The sequence below is a fragment of the Panthera onca genome, chromosome F2, assembly GCF_046562875.1.
Source record: "Panthera onca isolate mPanOnc1 chromosome F2, mPanOnc1 haplotype 2, whole genome shotgun sequence".
NCBI lineage: Eukaryota > Metazoa > Chordata > Mammalia > Carnivora > Felidae > Panthera > Panthera onca.
The window spans coordinates 833,939-847,011 of NC_138356.1; the positions used below are offsets into that span (position 1 = coordinate 833,939).

Here is a 13,073-nt window from a genome sequence, read left to right on the forward strand (position 1 = left end):
CAATTAGCAACAGTGTGTAACATTTATATGTTGTTGAATGTGTTTTGTTTTTTTTAATTTTTGAAAGACAGAATCTGATGGGGACAGGGTAGAGAGAGAGAGGGAGACACAGAATCCGAAGCAGGCTCCAGGCTCTGAGCTGTCAGCACAGAGCCCAACATGGGGCTCGAACTCACAAACAGTGAGATCATGACCTGAGCCTAAGTCAGACGCTTAACCGACTGTGCCACCCAGGTGGTTCCCTTGGCTGGATGTGTTTTTCTAATACATTTTTGAAAATTTGTGTGTCTATATTCACAAAGGATTCTGGTCTATAGGTTTCTTGCAATGTTTCTTTCTGGCTTTATCTGTGTGATACTAGCCTCATAGGATAAGGCGAGAAGGATTCCTTTCTTCTGTATTTTCTGAGGAGTTTATCAAGTGTTGGTATTTTTTCTTTAAATATTTGATGAAAATTCACCAGTGAAGCTATCTGGGTCTGGGCTTTCCCTTGTGAGATTTTATTCTTTTCTTTTTGTGAGAAGATTTTAATTCTATTTATTTACTTACTAAAGGTTATACTCAGATTTTCTATTTCTTCTTGAGTCACTTTTGGTATTTTGTGACTTTTTAGGAATTTGTCCATTTTAGTTAAGTTGAATTTGTTAGCATAATGTTATTCATATTTCCCTATAATCTTTTTAACTTCTGAGAGATCAGTGGTAACACTCCCTCTTTCCTTCCTAATTTTCATGAACTGTACCTTCTTTGTTACTCCTAGTTTGTCTAGCTAACAGTTCTTCATTTACCTTTTCAAAGAACAAATTTCAGTTTCACTGATTTTTCTCCACCATTTTTCTAATTTCGATTTCATTAATTTTCACTCTAATCTTTATTATTTCTTCCTTCTGCTTCTCTTCAGTTTAGTTTTCTTTTTCTTGATTTTAAGGTACAGGTTTATATTACTGATTTAGGATATTTCTTATTTTCTCTTTTTTTAATTATTAAATATAATTTATTATCCAATTGGTTTCCATACAACACCCAGTGCTCATCCCAACAAGTGCCCTCCTCCCTACCCATCACCCACTTTCTCCTCTCCCCCACCCCCCATCAATCCTCAGTTTGTTCTCAGTATTTAAGAGTCTCTTATGGTTTGCCTCCTTCCCTCTCTGTAACTTTTTCTTATTTTCTAATACAGGTATTAAAAAATACAAATTCCTCTCTAGGCACTGCTTTGGTTCTATCTCATACATTTGGATATGCTTTATTCGTATTTCATTCAGATCAAATTCTGATTTGATCAAATATCAGATCAGATCTGATCTGATCAAATATCAGATCAAATATCTGATTTCACTCGTAATTTCTTCTCTGACCCAAGGGCTACTTACAAATGTATTAATTAGTTGGTTATTTAGAAGTGTTTTCTTCCATTATTAACATATAAATAACTTCATTATGGATGGAGAACATACTCTGTAAGATTTAATTCCTTTTAAATTTATTAAGACTTGTTTTATGGCTTCCATATGTGCTCAAAAGAATATGTATTCTCCCATTGTATAGAATGTTCTATAGTTGGTTAATTATGGTTTTTTAAAATGTCAATAAAAAGGAATGAATTATTGATTCACACTACATCATGAACCTCAAAAACTTGCTAGAAAAAAAAAAGCCAGACATAAGAGATCACATATTCTATGATTCTATTTATATGAAATGTCCAGAAAAGACAAAGTTATAAAGACTGAAAGTAGATTAGTGATTGCCTGGGGCTGGGAATGGGAATGTGAGTTAATATAGGATGTTATCAAGAGGATGAAATTATTCTATAGTGATGGCGGTACCACTCAGTAAAGTTACTAAAAATCACTGAATTCTAAACTTAAAATAGGTGAATTTTATGATATGTAAAATACAACTCAGTAAGATAAAATACCACGGATGTTTACAAATCAATATAAATAATGTTGATAAAAAAACAAAACAAAACAAAACAGGGCACCTGGGTGGTTCAGTCAGTTAAGGGTCCGACTTCATTTCAGGTCATGATCTCGTGGTTCATGAGTTCAAGCCCTGCATCGGGCTCTGTGCTGACAGCTCAGAGCCTGGAGCCTGCTTCAGATTCTTTGTCTCCCTCTCTCTCTCTCTCTCTCTCTCTCTCTCTCTCTGCCCCTCCCCTGTTCACGCTATCTCTGTCTCTCAGAAATAAACAAACAAACGTTAAAAAAAATTTTTTTAAAAAAGACTCACTGGCCACAATTAGAAGTAGCCACAGCGTCAAGCCCTAACTTTAAAAATTAATAATTAAAAAATTAATGATCAAATTCGTTCCATTTTGTCCACTGTGATTTCCTACAACACTAAAACTATATTTGGGTAACCAAATAGTCCTAGTAATAAAGGCAAGTTCATTACAACATAATTCTAGCTCTTAAATTTAGAAGGAATAAAAGGATTTTTTAAATGACCATTTGCAACTCCCGATAAAATAAATGATTTGGGGCAATGATCATAAATGGATGCTAGAACCTCAGGAAAAGCCCACGCCAAACATAACTGATTAATCTTAGCATCGTTAAAATTAAGACCACTTCACACCTTGTGCCAAATGTCATGAACACGAAATACAGAGCATCCACTATTAAGTAATCTTGCCAAAACTTGAACCTGAATCTAACTAAGCTTTTAGACCTAACTTTCCACTTACAGGAAACCAGGGTTAGAGGAACGAGTTAAAAGAACAGAGACAAAAATCAGGTAAATCGATCAGGTAATGTAACTAACCGTGTAGGCCAAGTGTCCAGGTTTCTTTAACAACAACAAAAAAATAAGAGGGTAGGGGACTGTTCTAGATGAAGACAGACTGAGATACAACAGTGAAATGCCATGTAAAAAGATAATCCAACAGTCTAGAGCAGTTAAGACAACTGGAGAAATCTGAAAACAGAATTACTGATAATTTTTCTCCATTGATAACAGTACTATATAGCAACCCAAGAATAACAGTATAATTTTAAATATACATGCAGAAGTTATTAGAGGTGAAATGACATCAGGGATCTGCTTTGTTACAATAACTACAGCACAAGAGAAAAGAGGCTAAAACAGGGGTGATGAGGCCGGAAAATGCTGGAGTGTGTTTGATTTGGATGCTCAGTTACAGTCTTACCCTTTAGCTTTGACTGTGCTTAAAATTCTCACAATAAGTTCTTTTTTCCTCCAAGAAAAACAAAATAAAATTTAGTTGTAAGAGTTGACTGCAATTGCCACGCAACCTTTTTTTTGGAACAGAGAAGATAATTTCCCAAAGAAATAAAATGTATATGGTTCCTGGGGTCCCAGACTAGAATACTATGACTTACTTTCCAGCAATCTTTTTGAAAGTAGATTGAAATAATTCTTCCATAACATGTTGCTGTTCCCGACAAAGAATTTCTGTCATTAACTGCAACAATATAGGACTTTGAGATAATTCCAATGCATCTAGGAACTAGAAGAAACAACAATAATAATAATTTCCTTGGGTTTTTATTTTTGTTTTGAACAGTTCTAACAAAATTAAAACAGGCTTTCACAGAGAATTAACAAATGCTAATACTTCCACCATTTCTGCAGCTATAACGAATACCTGGCACATAATAAATGTTTGCTAAATATTTGAGTTCTGATCCTTTTAAGGTTTTGCAGATATGTTTCCCTCTTAGAGCGGTCAGGATCTTCTAAAGATCTGAACCCAGATTCTGAAACTCCACGATGATGTGCCTTCACTGAGGACTTTGTCTTCACCATTCCAGGTACTCTGGGGCTTTTTCAGTTTGGAGACCTGTGTCTTTTCCACATGACCTTCATCGCACAGCAGCTGTTCTAGCTACTCACCCAATGTTCTCATCTCTACTCTCCCATCTTCCATCTTGACATCCGTTTGTTCTACTTCTGGGAAATGTCCTCAATTTTATCTTCTGTTTTGCAAAGTTGTTTTTTTTTTTAATTTTGCTTTTATATATTTAATTTCCAAGAGCACTTGTTCTACTTCATGGACACAATACCTTCTCTCCTCTCTGAAGTTACTCTTACAGTTTCTTTTATATGTTCTCATCTCCCATCTCCCTTTGTTGACTCAGTTCCCTCTGAGTTCCTTCTTCCTGTTGGTTTACATCTTTTTAGGCTGGAAGTTTTCTTCAAATGTTTAGTGACTGCACTTATATTTATATTAGAGCATTTACATTAAGAGAAAGTAATATGGATGCAATAATCATTAGGTAACAGACCGCTTGGGAACAGGATACTTAGATGGTATCACTACATCAATGATCTGCTAATTGCAGAAATGCACCATTCAAGAGAGATGAGGCAGTCACCACTTTAACCAGGCCTCCAGATTTGAGGCCACTACCAGTGGGACAATGACAGTATTTGCCTCCTGATACGCTACTGTTGCCAAAAAGATTAGCCTGAATCTCATGACCACAGATTAAGCCTAACTTCTAGTTCAGAGGAAATACAGGGGATGGTGGACAAGTTAAAGAACATCTCATAGAAACAATCAAACAGGGGACAACATCCAAGAGAAGTATTCAAGAGAAGATCTGGAAGTTTCCTCCAAAAATACAATGTCATGGAAAAATAAAAGGGATGGGGTGAACTAGTTCTAGATTAAAAGATACTAGAGACATGACAATTTGATGAATCATTAATTAGGTACTGGTTTGAAAAAAAACAGCTAAACATGGGGACATTTAAAGAAATGTGAATACGCACTATATAACATAGTGTCAGAGGAGGGCTAATTTTCTCAGGTATAAAAACATTATTGTGCTTATTATTATTATTCTTAGAACATGTATGCTGAGGTATTTAGGGGTGAAGTATCTTGATATCTGAAACTAACCTGCAAATATTTCAGTAACTAACATACCACATGCATACATATACAGATAAAGCAAGTATGACAAAATGACAAAAGATGGTTATACAGATGCTTGACTGTTCTTTCCATTTTTCTGTATGTTTGGGGAAAATTATATAAAACGGACCCATCTGGGTGGATGGATGGTGTCTGTAAAATAGCCTTTCCATGTAGCTACTTTGCTTCCTTACAGGATGGTGATGGGTCCCACAGATAAGAAATCCAAGAAAGACAGAGTCAAGAGAAAAGTATTAAGCCTTTTGTGACTAGCCTTGGAAGTCACATAGCATCACTTCCACTGCATTTTTGTTTGTTTTGTTCTAAGTGAGTCTTCAAGGCCAACCCATATTCATAGGGGGAAAATTAGACTTTGTCTCTCAATGGAAGAGTCACACCGTAAAAAGAACGTGTGGGACAAAATATATTGGTACAGTCATCTTTGGAAAATATAATCTGCCACACCTATACCCTACGTTTATCTCTACCTTAGCATTAGTGTATTTGAATCATCTGTTTCTTTCAGTTTCTTCCTTGTTTTACTCTAAGATAATATCTTCATCATTTTTGAGAATTCAGACATTAGCCCAGGGCTCAATCCATCACAAGTATGGCAGACCACTATCCACCCTCCAATGGTCATTCTCTTAATTTTTTATGGGTTGAATCCAAGTTCCAGTCAAGTACCCATATCATCTGCTTTTCAAAAGTATGCGATATACCACCTTGCTCTTATGAAAGATCTATATTAGAACCTATTTTCACTAACTGAAGAAATCCAGAGGATTTTTGCTTTTATGAAAAAAAAAAAAAAAAAAAGCAAAAATAGCATTCTGCATTTGTTTTGCAGTAAGCTGTTATACAGGCAGCATATGCCCTGAGTAACGAGAGCAGCACCACCAAGCTCTTTCCCCAAGAACTATGCTAGCATCTCAGTCAGCATCAAACTGCCATAGCTGTGAAGTAACTGTGTCTGTGAGCATCTGTGCTTTATCTCAATTTATTCTACGCAAGATGTGTCCTTTGGTATGAGAAGCACCTATGAGACGATATTTTTTGGGTCTAGGAATGCTCAAAAAATTTCCATATAAATTAATGGCAAATGCTTCTTTGCTTTATGCCATTCAGGCTTATAAAAGGTTTCACAGAAATGCTCTACTTTTGGATAGCAAGGGAAACCTGTATCTAGTTGCTGAAAAAAACAACAGTCTAGTACTATACAGGAGAAACAAATAATCCACCACCTTGTTTAACCCACTGATATTTTAGAGACCTTCAGCTGTACATTAAATAATATAGGTGATAATCACTAACTAATTAAATTTTCAAATAATCACTACTTAATTAAATTTTAGAAATTGAACCATATTGGTAATATTCCATTTCTTAGCTCTTTGGAATTATTTTTCTAAAAGTATATATTATGCATAAAATACTTCACAATATTTTTCTGCATAAAATATTTCAAATTAAAATGGGAGGAGGGTGAATTCTGAAAGATTTGGATATGCACCTGCTTCCACAGCTACCCAGCTTTCAAAATGAACTGAACTGAATTCTTACAGTTAGAATACTTCTCTGACTCAGAATATTTCACTTCTTTTCATCAAGAAATGTAACAGAAAAGCATTGTTTTAATTTTACTTAGTACTACTAAAAACTAACCTTTTTCATGCAATCTACATAATTACTGTAACGCAGAGTTCCCGGGGGAAATTCTTCAGACTTCATGGGGAAATTAGAAACAATAAGCTTTTCCAGAACATGCTTAAGGTCCTCAAGACTGCCTCCAGTAAGATTGGTAAAGAATGGGAGAAGAATTACAGCTTGACCCTGTGGGAGCAACGCAGACATATGAAACTGCACCAGTTGGTGTTTACGAATCCTACAGAATAAATAAAATTACCGCTTTCTAAAGGTTTTGCAAATAAAACACTGTGTGGATTCAATGAATGACTCCAGAATACCTTCTAGATTACATTGAAGACCAACCTGAAGGCGATGCTGTATCTCAGCTTCTACTCTAGAGGCCAGTGGGCCAACTCAGGCCAATGTTAATTTAATTAACGTGTAATTAAACAGGATACTGTATATGACTCTGTGTGTGATTTTTCCTTCTACAAATATAGACTCTAGTAGAGATAAACTGGAAAAGTTTGGTGTGGAAAGTACATCCTGAACACCTATGGGGTAATTTATAAGTATTCCTTCACAAGACTAATTCAGAACTTCATAATAAAAGTAAAAGAAACTAGAAGAAACTAGATGCTGTTTTCTATCTCCCTTGTGTGGAAAGTAAGTTCTCAGACTCTCATATTGAGAAATGAGAAATTTGATTAATCATGAAACAGAAAATTCCAAAGAAACATCTTCATGACCTAGTAAAAAGATGGCTTTCATTAAGGCCACATTTTATTAGAGCATAAAATCTAATTATTATAGGACTTCAAAATCATAATATTAAGTTTTTGACCCTAAAAATTACCAAGATATATTTATTAATAGAAAAATAATTGAGTAATAGTTTAAATTCTGTCATTTGCTAATACAGCAATTCTCAAAAAAGCCAATTTAAATCATACATATGCAAAGATAAATGTTAATTTTTCTAAGTATGGTAAGCTCATTGTGATTATATTTATCTTTTAGAGACATACAGAAGAATGCACAGATCAGATAAAATGGTATCAGGGGTTTCCTTCAAGGATGGGAGTGACTGCATAGTTGAAGAGAGATGGCTATAGACAGACGGCTATTGAGGCTAAATGACCGGTATGTAGGGGTTATTCTCTGCTTTTGAGTATGTTTGAAATTTGCCATAATAAAAAACAGAAAATATCACAGGTATGCAAAAATATAAAATGGGAAAATAATGGAGAATGTAATCTAAAAGAAAAATCTTTTTCACCACTTACCTTTAAATGTAAACCCAACTTTGAATCACCAAGTAGACTAGCATATGTTGTAAAAACTTCAGGGAATGCACTGTGATTTGTATTAAAAGATGAATCAATCTAAAGGAGGGTAAATAAAAACATGATACATTTCTGTATTATGCCTCTAATTTAACACGTTTTCCAAGTTTTTTAACTTCAGAAATAACCTATAAATTTGTTCTTGGGCTTCAATAATATTTTAACAATTCTTATCCTGAAATATTTTGAATCTATCTGGCAAGATGACATATGCAAAAACACTGAAAAGATAACGTATAAGATAAAGTATCAGAAAGGGAAAAAGTATAAAATGTAATCAGCAACTATCCAATAAAAATACTTTTTATTTATCAAACCAATGAGCTCTTAAGAAACCTCCATCACATTTTTAAAGATACAACTTAGAGATTCCAAAACAACTGCATTTTTAATAGGTTTCTCAAGATACCTGCAAAATTTTTGCCAGTAAGGTCAGCACTGCCGTTTTACTTTCAGGAGCAGAATCTTTGGCCCACCACGAGTCCCACTTCTTCCAGTTATGCAGAATTGTACTCGCAAGTTTCAGTCCTTGGTGTCTCTGGCTGGCTCGATCCCTGAAGCTCTGATCTAACATACCATTCAAAATGGCGCTCACCTGAAACAAACGCATGGTGCTTGAAGAAAAATCCTCAACATCAAGACTGGCAGGTATAGAACAAAATTTACTTTCGGTTCAAAGCTATTCTTGGGAAATAAAGATACTATTCCTATAACAGCTGTTTATTTCACAACTCCTCAGATTTGAGAAGAGCAACTTAACATGTAAATTTTCCCACAAAAGCATCAGGTGGTCTCCTTTATGAAATCATGCTCATCCTGTCTCTTGTTTTCTTAGCTGGGGGCATTCTCGATGAGAGGAAGAATTAGTGCTCTTCTGTTGCATACACACATGCACAGAAGCATACACAACAGGCTTGCACGCACACATTTCCTGTCCCACCACCTTTCCAATAGTGACATCCTAATTTTGGTTAGATTACTATTCAATATTCTTATCATTACGACAATGTAAACATTTTGCACAACATTTTGATCTCCCTGAAGTTAATATTTCCCTGCTTTCTTTCCTGTTTTCAATGTGCCTATCATTATTTGTCATCAAATTCTCCCAAATTAATGAAACCTCCTCAAGACATCTACACACAACAAGAAGTCTATCAGCTCCATCTCAGTGGCAGCACAGCTCCCACTCTGGAATGTCTAAGGTCACTGTTCTTTGGGTGTCACCTCAGCATCCTCCAGGAGACTGGTCCCCTTCTCTGTGTTTGAGCTAACTTCCCAGATCCAACATCTTCCTCTTTCTTGACTGACTGATGAGAGTGCAGGGGAGAGAAGATTCCTTTGAGATCTGGCACATCTGAAACATCTGCATTCAACTCTCACATATGACTGATGGTTTGGCCAGATTCCAGGCCAGAACTCCAGGCTGGAATCTTCTTCGCTGAGTTGTGAAAGAAATTTGGCTTACAGTCTTCCAGTGTCCTCTTTGCATTTGGGAAGACAAACAGCATCTGATCTCTTGATCCCTTTAAATGTAATCAGGTTGTCTCCTGCAGAAACTTTTTAGAATCTTTTCTCGTGGTGAACCCCTGGGTTCTGAATTTTCAAGAAATTTACTCCATGTGGAGCTGCTTTCATACGCTGTGTTGGATATTCAATGGCCCTTTCCCATCTGGAGACTCAAGGCCTTCAATTTGGGCACTTTCTCCTGAGCTGTGTTATGCATAAAGGCCTTTCCTTGGGCCTGTCTTCCCTCTGGGGTGGAGGTCCTGGTGTTACACCTTATCAATGGATCCCAACATTCTCTCTACTATTTTCTGTTTTGCCTTTTTACTTTATTCTCTCTGAGAGTTCCTAAATTTTATCTTCCAAACCCATTTCATTTTTAATTTCTGATGCCTATGCTTAATTCCCAAAAGTTTTTTTTGTATGGTGTTCTTTTCAGTACCAATTCTTATTTTGTCAATGCACTGTCTCCTTTCATCTTTCTGAGGTTCTTTTCTCTTTACATTTCTATCTCACTGAATAGTCTCTGTCTCAAGTGGCTTTTTAGTTGCCTCTCCCTTTTAAAATCCATTTCCTCAAAGGCTGGTGCTCCTTGGCTGTTGACACATATTGAGGAACTGACTACAGGTACTGTGCAGTGGGCAGGGTTCACTGGCAGTAAAGATCTCTGTAGGTTGATCTGGCTGGGCAATGATGATACTTAATCTTTATTTTCTCTTAGGCTTGTCAAAATATTCTGATACCCTGCCTGAAGGTATATACCTAATTGACCATATTCTGGGAGCCAAACTGGGGGGAAAGAGCTAATAGCCTCAAAATTCAGACTTCAAGGAGGTTTTCAGTCAACTTCCTTGTTTCAAGAAGGTATTCCTACACCAAAGATATACAAAGCATCATAAGAGACCACTATGAACAATCACCAACAAATGGGACAACCTAGAAGAAATGGATACCCTAGAAACATACAACTTTCCAGGATTGAATCATGGGAAGATAATCTGAACAAACCAATTAATAGTAAGGAGGTAGGATTAATAATCAAAAACCTCCCAACAAACAAATGTCTAGAGCAGAATGGCTTTACTGGTATATTCTACCAAACATTTAAGGAGGAACTAACACCAATCCTTCTCGAACTCTTCTAAAAAAGCTAGAAGATAAGACAACACTTCCATACTTATTCTTTGAGGCCAGCATGACCCTGGTACCAAAACCAGATAAGGAAACTACAAGAAAAGAAAATTACAGGAAAGTATCCCTGGTGAACATAGATGTAAAATTCCTTAACAAAATATCAGCAAATCAAATTCAACGATACTTTAAAAGGATCATATACCATGATCAAGCAGGGTTTATTTCAGGGATGCCAGGATGTTCAACATCCACAAATCAATTGGTGTGATAAGCTACATTAACAAAATAAAGAATGAAAAGCATCTACTCATCTTAATAGATGCAGAAAAAACATTTGATAAAATTCAACAACTACTCATGATTAAAACTCAACAAATTGGGGGCACCTGGGTGGCTCAGTCAGTTAAGGGTCTGATTTCAGCTCAGGTCATGATCTCATGGCTTGTGAGTTCAAGCCCCGTGTCGGGGTCTATGCTGACGGCTCAGAGCCTGGAGCCTGCTTCGGATTCTGTGTCTCCCCCTCTCTCTGTCCCTCCCCAGCTCATGTGCGCTCTCTCTCTCTCTCTCTCTCTCTCTCAAAAATAAATAAAAACACTAAAAAAAATTTTTTAAAAACTCAACAAATTGGGTACAGAGAGAACATGCTTCAACATAATAAAGACCATATATGACAAATGGACAGCTGACATCATACTCAATAGTGAAAAACTGAAGAGCTTTTTCCCTACAATCAGGAACAAGAAAAGATGTCTACTCTCACTTTTATTCACCACAGTACTGGAAGTCCTACCCACAGCTATCAGACAAGAAAATGGAATAAAAGGCATCAAAAACAGAAAGGAAGTAGTAATATTATGTCTATTTGCAGATGGCATGATACTATATATAGGAAACCCTAAAGACTCCACCAAAAAACCTGTTAAAACTACTCAACAAATTCAGTAGAGTTATAGGATACAAAACCAATATACAAAAATCTGCTGTGTTTCTATACACTAATAACCAACTATCAGAAAGTGAAATTTAGAAAACAATCCCATTTACAATTGCATCACAAAGAATAAAATACCTTGGGGTGCCTGGGTGGCTCAGTCCGTTAAGAGTCTGACTCTTGATTTCAGCTCACGTCACGATCTCATGGTTTGCAAGATCGAGCCCCATGTTGGGCTCTGCACTGACAATGCAAAGCCTGTTTGGGATTCTCTCTCCCCCTCTCTGTCTTCCCCTCTCCCACCTGCAGATGCACACATGTGCTCTGTCTCTCAAAAATGAATATATAAGCATTTACTAAAACAATAAAATACCTAGGAATAAATTTAACCAAGGAGGTTGAAAACCTATACGATGAAAACTAGAACACATTGATTAAAAAAAACTGAAGATACAAATAAATGGAAGGATATTCATGCTCATGGAATAAAATAATATTGATAAAATGTTGATGCCATTCAAAGCAATCTACAGACTCAATACAATCCCTATCAAAATTCCAATGGCATTTTTCACAAAAATAAAACAATCCTAAAATTTGTATGGAAGCACAAAAGACCCTGAATAACCAAAGCAATCTTGAGAAAGAACAACAATGCTGGAGGCATTATGCTGTAATCAAAACAGTATAGTATTGGCATAAAAACATAGGTCAATGGAACAGAATAGAGAGGCCAGAAACGAACATGTGCAAGGAGCCATACGATGATGACGGACAAAGGAGCTAAGAAGATACAATGGAAAAAGGATACTCTCTTCAATAAATGGTGATGGGAAAGCTAAACAGCAACATGTAAAAGAATGAAACTTGCCACATATTTTACACCATACATAAAAATCAAGACAAAATGTGTTAAAGACGTGGACTTAAGATATGAAGCCATAAAATTCCTGGAAGAAAATTTAGGGCATAAGCTATTTGACTTTGGTCTTGGCAATGGTTTTTTTTGGATCTGACATGAAAAGCAAAGGCAACAATAGCAAAAATAAACAAGTGGAACTACATTCAAACTATAAAGCTTCTGCACACAAAAGAAATCATCAACAAAATGAAAAGGCAAGCTATAAAATGGGAGGAAATATCTGTAAATCATGTATCTGATAAGGGTTAATATCCAAAATACATGAAGGATTCCTACAACTAAACAGCAAAAAATTAAACAATGTGATTTAAAAATGGGCAGAGGAACTGAATTAGACATTTCTCCAAAGAAGACAGATAGTCAAAAGGTATATGAAAAGGTGCTCAGCATCAAAATCACCAGGAAAATGTAAATGAAATATCATCTCATCCCTGTAAGAACAGCTAGCATCAAAAAGACAAAAGTGTTGGCGAGGATATGAAGAAAAACTCTTGTGCACTGTTGTTGGGAATGCAAACTGGTGCAGCTGCTATGGAATACAGTGTGACAGTCCCTCCAAAAATTAAAAATAGAAGTATGATTTGATCCAGCAATTCTACTTCTGGGTATACATCTGAAGAAAAGGAAACCACAACCTAGAAAACATATCTGCACCCCCATGTTCAGTGCAGCATTATGTACAATAGCCAAAGACATGGACACAATCTAAGTGTCCAT

The 13,073-nt window shown here is 36.0% G+C and overlaps 1 protein-coding gene across 2 annotated transcripts in view; it reads right to left on the reverse strand.

The window, feature by feature from the left end:
• The window catches only part of PRKDC (protein kinase, DNA-activated, catalytic subunit), a 214,317-nt gene that overhangs the window by 117,313 nt on the left and 83,931 nt on the right, over positions 1-13,073 (reverse strand). For both annotated transcript variants that reach the window (XM_078441702.2, XM_078441703.2), the window contains 4 exons: positions 8,273-8,458; positions 7,804-7,902; positions 6,554-6,721; positions 3,348-3,475 (listed from right to left, as the gene is read on the reverse strand). In XM_078441702.2, coding sequence (XP_078297828.2) covers positions 3,348-3,475; positions 6,554-6,721; positions 7,804-7,902; positions 8,273-8,458 — 581 coding nt within the window. The remainder of the gene's footprint in view (positions 1-3,347; positions 3,476-6,553; positions 6,722-7,803; positions 7,903-8,272; positions 8,459-13,073) is intronic.